This window comes from Mirounga leonina, unplaced genomic scaffold (genome assembly GCF_011800145.1).
Source record: "Mirounga leonina isolate KUSES-001 unplaced genomic scaffold, KU_Mleo_1.0 Mir_127, whole genome shotgun sequence".
Lineage (NCBI taxonomy): Eukaryota > Metazoa > Chordata > Mammalia > Carnivora > Phocidae > Mirounga > Mirounga leonina.
The window spans coordinates 1,122,835-1,140,684 of NW_023270316.1; the positions used below are offsets into that span (position 1 = coordinate 1,122,835).

General features: G+C 50.4%; 1 protein-coding gene across 1 annotated transcript in view; it reads right to left on the minus strand.

The window, feature by feature from the left end:
- The window catches only part of ATP11A (ATPase phospholipid transporting 11A), a 116,423-nt gene extending 115,865 nt beyond the window's left edge, over positions 1-558 (minus strand). The window contains exon 1 of the mRNA XM_035003779.1: positions 477-558. Within this exon, the coding sequence (XP_034859670.1) occupies positions 477-558 (82 nt within the window). The remainder of the gene's footprint in view (positions 1-476) is intronic.
- Between the last annotated feature and the right edge of the window lie 17,292 nt (positions 559-17,850).

Genomic DNA, 17,850 nt, shown 5'->3' on the forward strand with positions numbered 1-17,850 from the left:
TCATGCCCGGCGCGGGCCGGCCGCTCGGCGCCCCGGCTGCCGGCGGGGCTGCGGGCTGGGAGCGTGCCGGCGCGCACGAGCCGCTCTGCCGCGCGCCCGCCTCGCCTCTGCGCTCCTCGGTGCTCGGCTCCTCCCCTCCGCCCGGCTCCTCCCCTCCCGCCCCCGCCCTGCGCCCGCGCCCCTCTCAGCCCTGCCCCCGGCCGCCGGCCCCGGCGCGCACGTCACGAGCGCGAGTGAGCATGCGCCCCGCCGCGCGCGCCCGGCCCGCCCTCCGCGTCCCCGCGCCGGCCCGCCCCCGGAGCGGGGAGGAGCGGGGAGGACCGGGGACCCCGGGGCTGGGGCCGAGGGCCGGCGGCGGGGGCCACGCCCTGTTGCTTCCGCCTCCCGGGGCCTGGCCTGGGGCCGGGGCGCGGGGACGGTGCGCCCTGCGGAAGGAAGCGGCGGCCCGCGCCCCGGCGCCCGGCTCCGACGCTCGCCGGAAACTCCTGCCTCCCCCCGGAAGGCCCGATGGCGGGCGCGAGGCCGCTGGGGGCCGGAGGGGCCCGCGTGGCGCGGCATCGGGTTGCGCGGGGGACCCGCTAACCGGGCCTGGGCGGCGCGCGGGTGCCCAGCCGGTCCGCACGCGTGTTCGCTCCTGCTCTGCGGGCCGTGCTGCGGGTGGCTGCCCCGTCTCGCTCAGCTTCGGTGCGCAGGGGTGGAGGTCGGCCTAGGGTCTGCCGCCTGAGAGCCTTCCTCTCTCAGACCCGCGCCCTCCGTCGCCTCCGGGCTCCAGAGTTGTAATCGGGCGGGGGCGAGGGCTTGGACCCGGTCCCCAACCTGTTGCACGAGCTGGCAGCCCGGCTGTGCCGCCCTCTCCGGGTCTGGCCCGCCCGGCCCGGGAGGCAGGCCACCGGAGCCAAGTCTGGGAGGGCAGTCGCGCCGCGGTGCGCCGGGCCTCCGGGTTCCCCCGGGCACCACGCCTGGTGCTGCCCACTCTGAACCACACAGAACTGCTCCTGAGAGCACCGACACCATGACTTCGCCCCCCGGGCATGCTTCTGTTTTCCCAGCGGAGAAACAGACCCTCTTCAGCTCCACACTCAGCTTTGTAGTAACTGAGGTGCTTTGCTCCAGCTTCTCGTCCCGCTGCCTCCAGGCCATCTTGTGACACCTGAGTGCCAGAGGTGGAGGGGCAGCGCCCCCGCCCTGGGAGGGAGGTGATGGGGCGAACGTCCTCCTGGCTGGTGGTGGAAGAGGAGCCTATTGCCCGCTTTCTGGACCAGGAGCGGAGCCTAGAAACGAGTCGCTTAAGGGGAGGAGTGACTACGAACTACCTGGGTTCTGAACGACCTTCCTTCAGTAAAGCACTCCAGTTCTTGGTCAGCTCGCACACTGCTTCTCCTCATTCCATCCAAATCTCTCTGCCCTTCTCTGTCCTGCTCTGACCAGGAGGCCGATGGTCATCCTCAGTGGACCTTCCCCAACAGGGCCGCCTGCTGCAGGCTGAAGACCGTGGAGGGTCTGGGCATGCCCTTCCCCTCCGGCCTGGCCTCCCCGGGGCCTGAGCAGCTGTGGCCCTCTGTGCGGACAGTGCTTGGACACCTTCCTTTTCCACTGTGTCAACTTGGGTCAGGCTCCAAGAACTACGGTCTTCTCCCCTGGCCTCCATGGCCTCCTGCTCCTGCCGTCCCTGGGCAGTGGCACCCCTGGATGGGTCCCTCTGTCACACTGTCTCCCAAATCTCCCAAGAAGACCCCTGCGTCCTGCCAGGACCCTGGTGGCTAGGGCCAGATTTTGACTAGCCTTCTACCTTACCAACTGTGACATTTGAAGGGTGTGCGGGCACGAGCAGCAGGCAGGGTTGCTGGCTGAAGGCTGCCTGTCACCCAGGAGTGTCTGTTTCAGTCAAGGGCGAATGTTAATTTCACGTTGTAGCAGCCGCTCGCCCCCTGTCCTCGCTGGCAGACACCTGTCGTGGTCCAGGAACCCACCCTCTGCATGGTGCGGGGCCAGCCCTCATTCCTGTAAGCCTTCCTTTCCCATGACTGTTTTAAAACAAGTCTAAGCCAATGAATCCTGCTGTGGGGGAAAAAAAAACCTTTCTTTACTCTTAAAAAGGCACATGAAGAGGAAGGGCTCCCCGTTTCCTGCTGGCTGTGTGTCTGGATGTGACGGCTGGTACCGGCAGCCTTCTCGTGTCCAAGCCAGGAGGCAGCTTGAGGAACATCCTCACGGTGGGGACGGCAGCGCGGGAAGATGGGAGGAAGCATGATCCTTGATGACACCATTGGCCACTCACCGATCCTGCCGCCCCTGCCTGCATCTTCATTTAAAACCTATGGAAACAAATCAGTTAGGACTCTATTAAAATCCAACTCACCCTGTGAGTTCGTTATTTATTTCTGTAGAACAAACCACCGCAAACGAGAGTTTCAACAACAACAAGCGTTTCTTTCTCAGGACCCCGTGGTTTGGCGGAATGGCGTCTCTGCTCCTCCTGGTGTTGACTGGGATTGTCCATGGGGGACTCAGCGGGACCTGGAGGCTTCGGAGGCTTCAGTCACACGTCCAATGTCTCAGCTTGGGGGATGAGAAGTGGGAGCAGGCTGGCCTCTATCTCTCCATTCGGTTTCCCATCACAGACATCACGGTCTAGCCTCAGCTTCTTTACATGGTGGCTGGATCCCAAGAGGGTCACAGTGGACACTGTATGGCCCCTAAACGGAACACTCCTTCTGCCACATTCTCTTGGGGAAAGTAGGTTCTAAAGTCAACTCAGATTCAAGGAGAGGAACCGAAGAGACTTCACATGTTGGTGGGAGGAGGGCCTGGCACCAAGAGAGGAGAGACCTTGTGAGCCGTCATCTTGGAAATCATCTGCATAGCAGACTTCAGCAGTAAGGGGATGTTTTGCCAGCATCACGCTAAGCCCAAGTGAAATGGCTGTGGGAAGCTCCAGGGCCTATGTGTTTCTTCATTTACACCAGGGGCAGAGAATTTCAACTCTGACCGGATCAGCTAAGTCCTGTGCACAGTCCTGGCCAACCGGTCATTAGGATGGTGGAATGCCATGAGATGATCAGCTGAGGCCTGGGTTCAGTGTGCACCCATGACTCATAAGTGTCCAAGGGGAATGGAATGATCCTAATCAGCTTCAGGTCTTCAGGACCCCCCCTCCCCACCCTCCACCACCAACCCCCCAGCAGTATGGCTGTTTCACCACAGTGGAGTGCAGCGTGAATGGGAGGGGGCAGCAGATAGGATGCAAAACCCAGAACATAAATCGAATTATGGGCTTGCCTCTGGATGCCCAGGCTACATGCACACCCACACCTGTGCACAGACTCATAAACCCCACTCTCTGTTCCTCCCCTCCGCCTTGGAGAGGGCTGGGATGGTAACCCGGGATCTTGGATTCATTGACTTCTAAGTGAGAAAGGCTTTTGGGAGGGGTGCCTGGGTGGCTCAGTTGGTTAAATGTCCAACAGTTGATCCCAGCTCAGGTCTTGATCTCAGGGTCATGAGTTAAGTCCCACATTGGACTCCATGCTAAGCATGGAGCCTACTTCAAAAAAAAAATTTTTTTTTAAAGAAAATTTAAGATAGTCAAACTATGGAAAGAGCCCAGATGTCCACCGACAGATGAATGGATAAAGAAGATGTGGTTCATACATACAATGGAATATTACTCAGCCATCAAAAAGAATGAAATCTTGCCATTTGCAACAATGTGGATGGAACTAGAAGGTATTATGCTGAGCGAAATAAGTCAGTCAGAGAAAGACAATTATCATATGATTGCACTCGTGGAATTTAAGAAACAAAACAGAGGATCATAGGGGAAGGGTGGGAAAAATAAAACAAGATGAAATCAGAGAGGGAGACAAACCATAAGAGACTCTTAACTGTAGGAAACACACTGAGGGTTGCTGGAGGGGAGGGGGTGGGGGAGGGGGTAACTGGGGGATGGGCATGAGGGAGGGCACATGATGCAATGAGCACTGGGTGTTATATGCAACGGATGAATCACTAAATTCTACCTCTGAAACTAATAATACAGTATATGTTAATTAATTTAAATAAAAGGAAAAAGACTTTTGTGAAATGGGGGGGGTGCAACCTTCCTGTAAAGACGGTTCAAAGAAATTATTGTTACTGAGACCTCGAATGACAAACCAGAAGCCAAACTGATTACTAAAAACATAGAACAGGGAAGTAGGAGTTGACACATCTTGTTTTTTGTGGGAAGAAGGGGAGGCACTATGTATCGGGGTGCTGGGCCCCCTCCGTGAGCAGTCTTGCTCCTCCAAGCTGTACCCTTCTCTCAGGCCACTGTCCCTGCAGGTCCAGAATTGTGGGGGTGCCATCTTCCCATGGATTGGTTCTAGAATTCTCCAACAGCAGAAAGCCACAGGCTCCCTCTGGCCTCCCTCATCCCTTTGGTCTGGAATCTTTTGCGGCACCCTGTGTTTGTCCCACAAACCTGCTCATCCTTTATATTCACCACACCATGCTCAGCTCCCTCTCAGATCCCAGTTACCACCTCCCTTAGCGCTCTTAATATCACCAACTCAGCATAACTTAGTTATTTGTCCAAAAGCCCTGCTTGTTGATTAAAATCAGCCAGGGAGATTTTTTTTTTTTAAAGATTTTATTTATTTATTTGAGAGAGAGAATGAGATAGAGAGAGCTTGAGACGGGGAAGGGTCAGAGGGAGAAGCAGACTCCCTGCCGAGCAGGGAGCCCGATGCGGGACTCGATCCCGGGACTCCAGGATCATGACCTGAGCCGAAGGCAGTCGCTTAACCAACTGAGCCACCCAGGCGCCCCAAGGGAGATTTTTTTTTTAAACAGAGATTCCCTGGGACCCCTCCCCCTAGCCCAGATGCTGTGATTCTATTGGTCTAGAGTGGGGTCCCAGCATCAGTGTCTTTTAAAAGCTCCCAGATATGGCAGGTTTGAGACCTGCTAGTCCAAATGCCTGTCTGCCTGGGACACCTGGGTGGCTCAGTCACTTAAGCATCCAACTCTTGATTTCAGCTCAGGTCATGATCTCGGTGTTGTGAGATCGAGCCCCGAACTGGGCTCCACGCTCAGTGGGGAGTCTGCTTCTCCCCTTCTCCCTCTGCCCCCACCCTCCTTGCCCATACTCTCTAAAATAAATAAATAAATCTTTTAAAAGTAAAAAATAAAAAATGTCTGTCCTCCTGCTTCCTTGGAACTTTGGAGAATGACCTCTATTATCGAGCCCTCTGTACTCCCCAGGGCATAGCATGGTCCCTTATTCATAACAGGTGCTCAATAAATGGTGGAAGAATTAAGTGTAGCTGCACTGCTCTGTGGCAGGGTAAAGGGAGGGCACAAAGTGCGAGCACACTCACAGAAGAAAACCTGTAAGGGCAGAGCAGTCAATGCCCGAGGGGATGCTGTGGAGGGCAGAGTCCTGGGTTCGAATGTGACTGAGGTCAGCTCAGCCCGCCAAGCTCTGCCAGTCCACGTCCCCTGGAATGTGGTTCTGACACACTGTCTCCCATGCCTGGGAGGAGCAGGGGGCGCAGAGCATCGTGTTTCACTAGGTCAGTACACAGGTATCCAAAAATGGAATCAGTTACATTCAGTATCTTCCTTAATCCAAGCTGTGTGAATAGTGTGAGCACTGAGATCGCAAAGAATCATCAGGATTTAAGCTTCTGGACGCTGTTGGTGTGAGCTCTGAGGTGAAAACCTTCAGCAAGCCCTGGGACTCCTGCGTGTGCAGGTGTGGTTGGAGGGGGTCCCACGCTTGCCTATCCTGAGACCATAGCTCCTGAGTCCTGGTCCTTGAGATGTTGTCCCCTCTGTCACTCTGAGCCTTTTTCTTCTTAGAGTTTCTTCCTTTAGATGTTCAGACGCAGGTCAGGAGGGAGTCCCAGAGCACTCTGGCCCGTGTGTCCGGGTCCTCCCCTCCCCGGTGAGGAAGCTGCTCAGGGCGCAGGTGCGGAGGCCCCCCTTCACCCCCGCTGTGAGCCGCCATGCAAGGGCCTTGCTCGTCCCACAGTGCACCTGCTCACCACACTTTTGCTTCTCTGATCCCCATTTTCTCCTAGTTATTTTTCAGTGAGAAAATACATAAAAAGAAAATATGCTACAAATTATTTTCTCTTTCCTTATTTATTTTCTACACTCCCTCCCCCTTGTTTTTTTCCTAAAGAGATCAATTATTTTAATTCCACTTTGATTTCAGGGGAAAAAAAGCTGTGTTCTGTGGTGCTTAAAATTACCAATAAAGTCATGAAAGCAATGTGTTGTTCTCATTTAGTTGAACAGAAGCTTTGAAATACTGCTCCTTTCCAACAATCTAAATAAAATGAGAGTGTTTGAAATAGGAGTTGGACAATAATTAGGAATGGAGCATCATTCAAAGCCATTTGCACCTTCCTCCAGCAAGGCACTTTTGATGTCACGTGACTGCACTCTACTGCGCATTCTATTTGTGGGCACATTTTAGAAAACGAGGAAAGTGCTTTCTCTCACCCCGTCTGTACACAGGAAGATTAAAGTATCATCTACCTATCATCATCTGTAAGAATATCTTAACAGTTTTAACTGCAGGTGATCTAATTTTAATCAGAACCAAAATATATATACATAAAGTTTAATGGTTTTGACGACATTATGCTAAGTAAAAGAAGCCTGACACGAAAGGACAAATAGGGTAGGATTCCAGTTACATGAGGTGCCTGGAGGATGCTTGTAAAGGCAGAAAGAGGAAGAGCTGTTCCCGGGCGGGCGGTGGGGGTAGGAAGCATGGAGATGATGCGGGAGCAAAGGGGCTTGGGCTCTGGCCCCCAGACGTTCCTTCCCCAGCCCTCCACTCCCTGGTTTCCTCGCTCACCCAACAGCGATGACAGGATGGGGCTGGCACTTTGGAAAGTAAGAGACACACGTGTGACCCGTGGTGGATTCCCCAGCCTCGGAGCTCCATCAAGCGCTCAGGTCAGTGTCAGGGAGCAGAGAGGACGTTGCTAAAGGTCATATCTGTGTAATTTGCCCAGTACTAGAGTCTCTCAGCAAGTGTTCACCTTCTTTCCTCCCTGCTTGGTCCCCTCCGAGGGGTGCGTGGTCTCACTCCCCTGCTTGCGGCATCCCGTGGAGGAGACTCTAACGTGTCCAGCCATTCCCTCTGACGTCGATGGACTGCCCTGCTGCAGTGTGAACTGGGAGCCCTGCCCTGCCTCACAGTCCTGACGCCTGCTTGTTCCCACCACTACTGCCCCAGGCCACTCCATCTGTGACCTCTCCACTGTCCCCCGACCTGGTGGGGCCTCCTTGTGTCCACCTGGGGGGTCCTTGCTGTGTCCCTGCGTGGGAGAAGCCCAGGCATGTGCATCTCCGAGAGGCTGACTCCCTGGGGAAGAGCCCTCAACAAACCAGCACATCCTAACCAGGTCCAAGAACTCTCCAGTGTTCACGGCTCTTTGGGGAGAGTCCCCAAACCTCCAGCAACAGCTCTCATGCAGACTCTGCCTTAGACCAGAGTCCCTGTGGGGAAAGTACTTGGGCAGTCAGAAACAACCTTCAATTCAGAACAGAAGAGGAAGGGCAAAGAGTGGTTGGTTTTCTTCAGTGTAACCTGACAGAGGTGCATCAAAAGTTTATTTTCTGTGTTACAGTAAAACTTCATTTACATGAAAAATGTATTTTAATTTTAATCAATGATGTGCATTTGCATGGCTTTATAATCAAGTAGAACTACCTGCCCCACAACAATGACCAGATGCCCCACGACAATGACCGGACACCTCACGACAATGACCAGACACCTCAGCTTCAAATCCTTTCCTGATGAGGGAATCACCTACGACCCTTGGCTTTTTCCTCCTTTGTTGTGTCCACATTTTAAACAATGTGCTTATAACGTATTATTTCTAATTTTGGACAGCATTGACTGACTTCTTCCTAGAGAAGACCAAGTATTTACCTCTTTTCTACTGCTACGAACACCTCCCTCCTCCACTGCCTATCCCCACGTGTGATGACATCCCCATCAGATCAATATTCTGTGTATTGACACTATCACATCCTTATGCATGAGCACACATCACTGCATGCCTCCCTGGCCCCGCTGGACATGGGGCTCCATCCTGCCATCCACGAGATCACAACCTGAGCTGAAGCCAAGAGTTGATGCTCAACCGCCTGTGCCACCTAGTTGCTTGACATTTTTAAGACAAGTGTTTCCTACCTAAGACTGTATAGTCCGCCAAATCATCCATCAGGTATTACATCAGAGAAAAAAATGGTTTTAAACATTCACTTTCCATGCACCATTCCCAGGAATTTACTGGAGAATATATTCCGCCCTAACCCTAACCCATCAAGAAAGGAGGTACAGGATCCAGACAATAAGGGATCATGAGCGCGGTGGACGGCATTCCCCAGACGGGTGGAGTGAGGCCTGAGGACCTGAGGACACGCTTGCAGTGGGCCTGCAGCCACCATCCCATCCCAGTCAGCACAGGACACTGCCCGGTGGCAGGAGGGCGTCCCAGCCGAGTGCAGACATGTCTGCTCACACTGAGAGTTTTGCTGCTTTGTCAGAGCTGGTTGTGATGCGTGGTGAGTCTGTAGAGATGGAGATGATGCAGGACAGGGGGCAGCAGTCACCCTCGGGGAGGACAGGGGCAGCAGTCACCCTCGGGGAGGACGGGGGCCAGCGGTCACCCCGGGGAGGATGGGTGGTGCAAGAAAAGACGCATCATCACAAAGCAGCGCACAGCAGAGCCATGCACCAGCCCCCTGACTGGAAAGGTTAGAAACTTAATTAAGACGTCATCCCGCGGGCTCCTGGGTGGTTCAGTCATTAAGTGTCTGCCTTCGGCTCAGGTCATGATCCCAGGGTCCTGGGATTGAGCCCCGCATCGGGCTCCCTCCTCAGCAGAAAGCCTGCTTCTCGCTCTCCCACTCCCCCTGCTTGTGTTCCTTCTCTTGCTGTGTCTCTCTCTGTCAAATAAATAAATAAAATCTTAAAAAAATAATAAAAAAAGATGTCATCGAGTGCAGTCACAAATTCCACACACTCAGTTTGAAATATTGACAATAGTAACCTATCACTTGCATTCATTTCCACCTTGGAAGCTCTTTATAAACGACTTTCCCAGCTGCGGGAGGGGAACGTTTGCTTGGCGAGGAAGGTCACATTGTGGAAAATGTCATCTGTGATCGTGGTAAAAACATGACTTTATCTGGCAGTTGGCGCGTGCATCTCCATGGGCACGTCACCCCACGCCCTGTCTTTCACCATCTCAGCAGCAGATTTGGGACCTGCTCTGGGTCTGCAGGGACGCTGAGCATGCTGCTCTCTCACCTGTCTGGGCTCTGATTTTCCATTGTTCAGAATCCCATGTGAAGTAAGAATGGAAAAAGAAAAAAAAAATGTAACTCCTTGTTGTTTCTATCTTGAGGATTTGGAAACTCTGCAAGGACAGACAAGAGCCAGATGCAGCTGTGGGGACCATGGGTCTGTACTGAAGACAGCTCAGAACCTCTTGATGCCTCTCAGACACCAGCAACCACAAGTCCTGCATTCACCCGCGTGTTTTCTCCCCCTGCCCTGCCTCCCCCTGCCTTTCTCCCACCCTCTCTTCCCAGTGGTCCTCATCCCCCTGCAGCGCCTCTGCCCGGACACACCAGTGAGCTGGGGAGGACTGCACACATCTCACTCAGCTCAGCAGATGAGCATCTGGGCAGAGAGGGGGCTTCCCTGTGTCCGTCGTGATGTCTGCTGCAGAAGGATCAATACCACCAAGACTGGCTAATGGCACATAAAGGGAATGCTAATAGCACTGTGGCTTTCTGGTCCAACTGAGTCTTAAGTGGCTGCCTCGGGTCTATTTTTGAACCTTATTATCTGTTATAATTATGGAGTAACTTTACTTTTGTGAATTTTACTATAAAGAATTTGATCCTATTACCCAACTTATGGTTGCTATATTAACAATTAAATATTAATTCGATCTCATTGCTTTCTATTGACTGAAACCTAACTTCTGCCTCTAATTTCCACTGGCTCTCACAATGTGACGGACCCCACATACAGAGTCGTTTTCCTCCTGTTACTGACATTCACCCCCTGGGACCCTCCTCTTCCTCCTGGGGGCTGCGCAAGCCCCTCCCCCTTTCAGGGCCGTGCCGGAATGCCCTCTCCCTAGGCATCTGCTCCTTTCTCTGGGATGGCCCGTGTTAGAGTCCCAGGACACCTGCTAGACTCCCACCCCGATGGATGCACCCTATAATCCCGTAGGCATGCTGGGGTCTCTCTCCCTGGTTAAGTTATATCATACTGCAATGGCAAAGGAATTTTGCAGCTGTAATTAGGGTCCCTAAGCAGTTGAGTTGAAGTTAGTCAAAAGGAGACTTTCCTGGGTGGGACTGGACAGATTCGAAGCCGCAGGGATGCCCCTGTTGGCCTTGAAGGGGCAGACTGCCATGTTGTGGGGAGGTCACACGGCAGGGGATGGCAGGTGGCCCCATGCCTGACAACAGTCCCCAGCGGGCAGGTGCAACAAACAGGGAGCTCAGTCCCTCAACCGCGAGGAACCGCATCCAGCAGCGCCTGCGAGCATGGAAGGCAGCCCTGGGCCTCAGCGGAGAGCCCGGCCCCAGTGGCGCCCTGACTGTAGGCTCCTGAGCCCTGAGCAGAGGACTCACTAACTGGACTCAGAGCCCCGACCCACAGACAGCCTGGGCTAAGTTTGTGCGGTTTTGGCATCTGAGTTGGTGGTAACGTGTCTCGCCGCCCCAGACGGAGCCTGACGCGGGTGCGTGTCTTCTCCCATAGCTTCCCGGCTGCAGCATCACGGTGACATGGGCATGAGCCACCCTGTCACTTGGCTTCTGTGAGTTCCTTCAGCAGAGATGTCCCGGCTGGCAGCACCCGGACAGGAGTCAGCTGCGCGCGTGTGAGCCAGAAGACAGGGCTGTGAGGACAGACTGGTCTCCTGGCGTCTTCCATGCCCACTGCCCTCTGCCCCGCTCTGCCTCCACCACCCGGGGAGGCGCAGCCCAGAGGCCTCCCTACAGAGCCCACTGTAGGGCATGTGGCCAGCCCGACACCTGCTTCCTCCCGGGCCCCGTCTCCCCTTGGGGCATCCCGTTGTGCGTGGTCTTGGACAGAGGACAGTTCCCAGCACCTGTCTGGTACAAGGGCACTCCCTACCTCATTTCCCCCGGCCCCTGGTGTGGGGGGACCACTTACAGCGCACTGAGCACAATGGGATCTCTGACCACAGGAGATCGGGGGACAGCCTTTCCTTTCTCTGCTCCCCAGGGCAGCCTGTGGGGGATATTGGACATCTTTGTGACTTTTCTCTTTGAACAAGCAACCCAAAGGAAAGGGAGTGTTTGCAGACGGGATTGCACTTAACCCAGGCCTGCCTGTGGTGGCTCGCCCACATCCCCGCTTCCAGTCCCTGCAGCCCTTTCCTGAGCTCATTTTCTGCGCCTGGCCTTGCAGCCTCCTCCAGGTCTGTGAGCGCTGTATCCTTCCAATGGCTTTCCTTTACCCCACAAGATAGCAGGATTCCTACCAAGAGCCCTGGGGCAGGTGCCCTCCCCAGTCTTGCCAGCCGGCACTGAGCGCCGCTCCATGATGCAGCGATGGCGTTCAGTGTGCTGGATTCAAATCCGGGTCAGCAGCATACTAACTCCAAGGCCGTGGAAGGTTGCAGGAGCTCCCTGGGCCTTTTCTGTGAAATGGGGGATAACGACAGTCCTTACTTCACGGGTCACACATGTGGGGCTCTTGAAACAATGCCACCATGTCTTTGCCCTCATTTCATCCTATTTTGTGGACAATATTACTTTATGTATTCTTCCTATTTCCCAAACTAGATTGTAGGGTCCCTCGGGTAAGAAACTGTTCTTATTTCTATCCCCCAAAGCACCAAGCGTGGAAGGAGTTCATGGTGCAGCCCGGTGTCAGGGGCCCCATGACCACAGCTGCTTCTGCCCCTGGATTGCAAGGTCTCATGGGGGCAGGGGTGTCTCTAGACGATGCTGCCAACATGGTAGGTGCTCTGTGCACACTACCTTTTATTTCAGAGAGAGGCTCTGGATTCCGATGATTCCAACCTGTGTGTTTACCATGTTCCAGCAGGGAGCTGACAGAAGCGGAGGTACCCCACCCCTCTTCCTGCCCCCCAGCCTCTGCAAAATAGTTTCTGCTCCTCCTCAAGACACACGGAGCCTTGGACCTGGTCTTACAGCTTTCCTTCTCGATCTTGAACAAGTAGGACTGCCAATCTATTAAGAATACATTTAGGGGCAACATTTACCAATTAATATAGCTGGAGAGAAATCCAAAATATTTACCAACCAGAAAGCTATCAGCACGGACAGAGCTGGAACGGCAGCATCAGATGGGCCAGAGTGTACTAACAGTATCTACTCTGCATACAGAATGTGCGGCCAGAACAGAAGAAGGAAATTAAAGGATTATAAAGTAATAAATGAATAAAATGGTTACATAGGTACACTGGAAAACAAGATTGGCTGACATAGCCAAAAATGGTTTGGGATGGAATGGGATGCAGTGGGATGGGTTGGGCTGGGATGGAATGGGTTGGGTTGGGATGGAATGGAATGGGATAGAATGAAATGGGATGGGTTATATTGTGATGGAAAGGTTTGGGTTGGGTTGGGATAGAATGGGATGGGATAGAATGAAATGGGATGGGTTGGATTGGGATGGAATGGGTTGGGTTGGGATAGAATGAGATGGGATAGAATGAAATGAGATGGGATGGGTTGGGTTGGGTTGGGTTGGGTTGGGCTGGAATGGAATGAGATGGGATGGGTTGGGTTGGATTGGGTTGGGATAGAATGGGATGGGATGGGAGAGAAGAGGAGAGGAGAGTGTTATCCACACCTGACATGAAATTCAGGTTGCAGAAGGGGGTTAAAATGTTGGTGTCTTTTCCTGTCATACAACTTATTTGGGATATAAACAAACAGTAATGCATTAACAAGCCAGCAGACCACATAAAGCACAGATGGCTAGAATGTTAAGAGCTACATGCATTAATCATGAAGTATTTTTAATCTCTTGGTACTCACATAATGACAGGACCAGTTTTTTATTTTTCTGATAAATTTACTGATATACTATAAATGAAGTAAAACTTGAGTGAAGAGTTCTGAGACAGAACTCTTAAATTCAGATCAATTTAATAAAATAAATACAAAAAATGAAGATGTTTTTATTTTAAGGCTCTATTAAATGCCCCAACAAGCTTCTTTTTATAAGGGACCAATTCAATAAATAAATAAATACAAAAATTATACAATGATATAAAAAAGGAACTAATGATAGTTCTAGTTGAATGGAATTCCACTTTGATAAAGACATAAAAAGATCAGAAAAATAAAGCCTATAGAGTATTCCGAATAAAGATGGATCATAAAGCAAAGAAATAAGTTTACATGTCTAGATTTGATGTACTTTATAAAGATACTGAGAAGCTATTGCAAAAATGTAAGATTCCAAGTTTTTATATTATAGAGTCTAAAATAACGATTGACTAGGCATTGGTAACCAGCGCATTGATGATCTCATCCATCCATTCATCCGTTCTCACACTTACTGGTTCGACAACCGTGTATGCAGCATCTCAGGGCCCGGGGGCTGGCCCCAGGGGAAGACACAGGCAGGCCTGGTGCTCATCAAGCATGTGGTCCCTTGGGGAGACAGCAGCCATCACCTAATCCTAAAGGCAGATACGCAGCGAAAGCCTGTGTTAAAGTCTCTGAAGGAAAGTGCAGCGTCTCGTGGCCCCGCCAGGCCTGGAAGGACCCAGGAAGTCGTCGCTGAGCACAGTGATGTGTTAGCCAAGTCCTAAAGAGTCAACTCTGTTAATTATAGGTTAATCAGATAAAGGAGAGGATGGATCTGTGAATCACTCCTAAGATAGAGTGACTTGGGAAAACGTGGAAGTAACACAAATCTTTACAAATGCGTTTGTTGTATGAACTACTAAGCTTTCTTTTAATAAAACAAAATCAGTAAGTACATCCACAAGATTCCTGGTGACAGACTTGGAGTGCACGGGAAGTAGTGGGTTTTGACTTGTGTAAAGTTATCCAACAGCCGGAGCCCCTAATGATGAGACTCTCAGTTGGGGCTACCTCAAGAAGAACAGGAAAGGTATCCTTTTCCCCTCTGATTTACAAATATCTGAAATTCCTAGGAATATTTATCACTGCTTTAAAAAATCTTTCAATGTTAATGACACTTAAGATTTTTAAAAATCTTTATTATACAAATTTTAAAACATATATAGAATTAGGGAAAAAAACATACCCATTAGCCATCTTCAATAATTATCAACACATGGTCAATCCTGCGTTCCTGTCAACATCTACCCCATCACCAGCTAGGTCATTCCTCAGAAATTCCAAAGAGAGATAATTTTGTTTCTTCCTTTCCAGTATGGATACCTTTTCTTTCTTTCTTTTCTTTCTTTCTTTTTTTTTTTTTTGTGAGCCAACTGCTGTAGCTAGAGGATGTGCTACAATGTTGGATAGAAGTGGCAAGAGTGGGCATCTTTGTCTGGTTCTGATCTCAGAGGGAGAGGAGTCAGACTTTTACCAGCAGGAATGATGTTAGCTGTGGGTTTTCAGAGATGCCCTTGTCAAGTTGAGGGGGTTCCTTTCTATTCCTGGCTTAAGTGGTTTTTTTTTTCTTCCTTCCTTCCTTCCTTTTTTTTTTTTTTTTTTTTTTTTTTAGTAGGCTGGGCATGGAGCCCAGTGCAGGGCCCAAATTCAAGAACCTGAGATTAAGACCTGAGCTGAAATCAAGAGTTGAATGCTTAACCACTGAGCCATCCAGGTGCCCCTTTCTCTTTTTTTTATTTAATCATGAAAGGGTGTTAGATTTTGTCAAATGCCTTTTCTGTGTTGATGGAGATGACCGCATGGTTTTTGTCTATTATCCTATTAAAGTGATGTATGAGAGTGATTTCTGAATGCTGAGCCAGTCCTGCATTCTTGGGATATACCCCACTTGGTCATGGTCTATGATCCTTCTTCTATGTTGCTGGATTTGTTTTGCAAGTATTTTGTTGAGGATTCTTGCATTTATCTTCACGAAAGATCGATGTGCTTCCTCTTTGTAGTTCTCATGGGGTCACAGTCTTAGCTGGTTTGGGTCTCAGAGTAATATTGGCTTCATGGAAGGAGATAGGACGTGTCTCTCGTGCGCTCTCTCTTAGGAAGAGTCTGAAGGATCAGCATTGATTCTTCTTTAAATGTTTTGTTGAACTCACCAGTGAAGCCATGTGAACCTGGGCTTTTCTTTGCAGAAAACGTTTGAATGACTAATTAAATCTCTTTAACTATTATAAGTCTATTCAGATTTTCTATTCCTTCATTTTCAATAGTTTCTGTTTTTCTAGGAATCTGTTCATTTAAGTTATCCAATTTGTTGGCAGAAGGGTCTATCTTCTATTGATTCTGTTGTTTTCACAAAGTGAAAGAAACACAGGCTCCATGTTTTCTGCGACTGGCGTCTTGGCCTCATCTCCCTTCTCTTGCCAAACATCTCTTTCCTTTGTCTCATGTCTCTGTCCTGTTTAATTCACCGCAGCATCCGCGCAGAGCTTTGCTCAGGGAGGGCCCCGCTCAGGGCTCATGGGGCTCAGACCTGGCCTCCAGATTTAGTGACAACTGGAATACGGGGACCCCATCTTGCTTTGGGCTTCTGCCATCTGTCCCGTGGGCCTTTCCATTTGGACCACAGCCACTTTAGGCCTGTTTTTAAGGCCACCAGGTGTCCCGCTTCCTCCCCTCTATTGTTTTTACACAATGATACCAAGTGGGTTTTCTACTTGTGGGGATTTATCTCACTTGCTCCCATTTCAGGGGTGGGGAAAGACCTTGTCACTTGGTTTTCTTAGATGTCTGTGGGTTCGGGGGGTGGGGGGACCAGCTTCCCCTTTAATGTGGAGACAGTACGGCTTAAACATTGCATAATCACCTTCTCTACTTAATTTAAGTAAAGTTTGTGCTAAAGTATTTTTGAATAAGTTGAAAAGATGTATTGGTACAAATTAGTTTAACATTTTAAAGCAGTAATAAAATTAGAAAAATACAAGACCCTAAACATATATCTCACCACCTGCCCACTGACGTGTGGTTTTCTGGTATAATCCGAGACAACATTAAGCACATCCACTGGCTTCGTCTTAGGGTACAAAAAGTAGAGATCAAATTTTAAATTGAAGGTATAAATATTTAACTCTGACAAATTATCCATTAGTTTTTTTAATAATAGAAGTAAATCAATTAAATTTGTATTATGTAAGCAAGTGATTATTTTTCTGCAGTGCATTTTGTTAGTATCGACTACCTGAGCAGCTGTGATGCATTGTTCTAATAGTTTCTTAAGGAACCGAAAATCACATTTTAATCTTCATTATGATGTATTGATCAAACCTAATTTTCAGTGTCCTATAACCCTAACCTTCAAAAAGGCATATGTATAGTGTTATTACAGTTTCAAAGGTGCTCCCGTGTTGGGGGAGGGAATCATAAAAAATAGCTAAGCCAATACACTAATAGCTAAACTGATATTAGCTAAACTCACACACAAAACAATGGCCGACACTAATTGGAATGAAGGAAGAAAAATAGACATTTTTTCCTGGGTCAAATTTCTTAAAACAACAAGAAAACATTTGTGTTCTCAATGTAACAGTATCTGGCTCTGTTCTCTGAAGGTAAGTCAAGCTCCTATGTAGCATATTCCATTTAAAAAAAAAAATCACCAGATGCATTAAACAGAAACCAAAAGAGGATCTTATATAGCTTATGTCAGTGGTTCTCAACTAGGGCTGAGTCTCTCTTCAGGAGACGTTTGGCAACCCCTGGAGGCATTTCTGACCCCCGTGCCTGGGGAGGGCTGCTACGGGCATGCAGTGGGATGCCCTGAAATACCCCACAATGCACAGGACAGCCCCCACAACAAGACATTATCCGGTCCAAAAAGTCACTCGTGTTGAGGAGGAGACACCCTGGCTCATGGTGATCTCCCAGGTACGAGTGGCCTCAGGGACCTGATTGAGATGTGGGATGATCTCCTCTGGGGTTGTATGCCCACTTCAGAGGCCAAAGAGTAACCTCCAGCAAAATTATGGTCAAGGTGGCGGGTGTAACGTCACCAAGATTCATGGGTACTGGTGACAATTATCACTGCTGTCTGTCCCCCTGACTTAATGGACAGTGTCACTTCTGAACTGACTTTTAGTTCATTATTTTAAGATTTTATTTATTGGGGCGCCTGGGTGGCTCAGTCGTTAAGCGTCTGCCTTCGGCTCAGGTCATGGTCCCAGGGTCCTGGGATTGAGCCCTGCGTCGGGCTCCCTGCTCTGCGGGGAGCCTGCTTCTCCCTCTCACACTCCCCCTGCTTGTGTTCCCTCTCTCGCTGTCTCTCTCTCTCTGTCAAATAAATAAATAAAATCTTTTTTTTAAAGAGAGCGAGCAAGTGGGGGAGGGGCAGAGGAAGAGAGATTCTCAAGCCGACTCTGAGCCGAGCACGGAGTCCAACGCAGGCTTCGACCCCACAACCCCAGGATCTTGACCTGAGCCAAAACCGAGAGCCAGATGCTTAACTGACTGAGCCGCCCAGGTGCCCCTTGTTTTCTCTTTTATAGTTCTTTGAGTGGGAATTTGGACACCACCTAGATTTCCAAAGCGTTGTGTGGGGGGTGGGCCACATCACACGTGAGTCTCATTTCAGGACGGGTGATGGCGCTGGACTCGGGTGCTGCTCTGGAATGAGGAGAGTTGCTGCCCAAGGACAGTGCCTGCTCCTGAGCCCTGTGCTGCCCCAGCCTG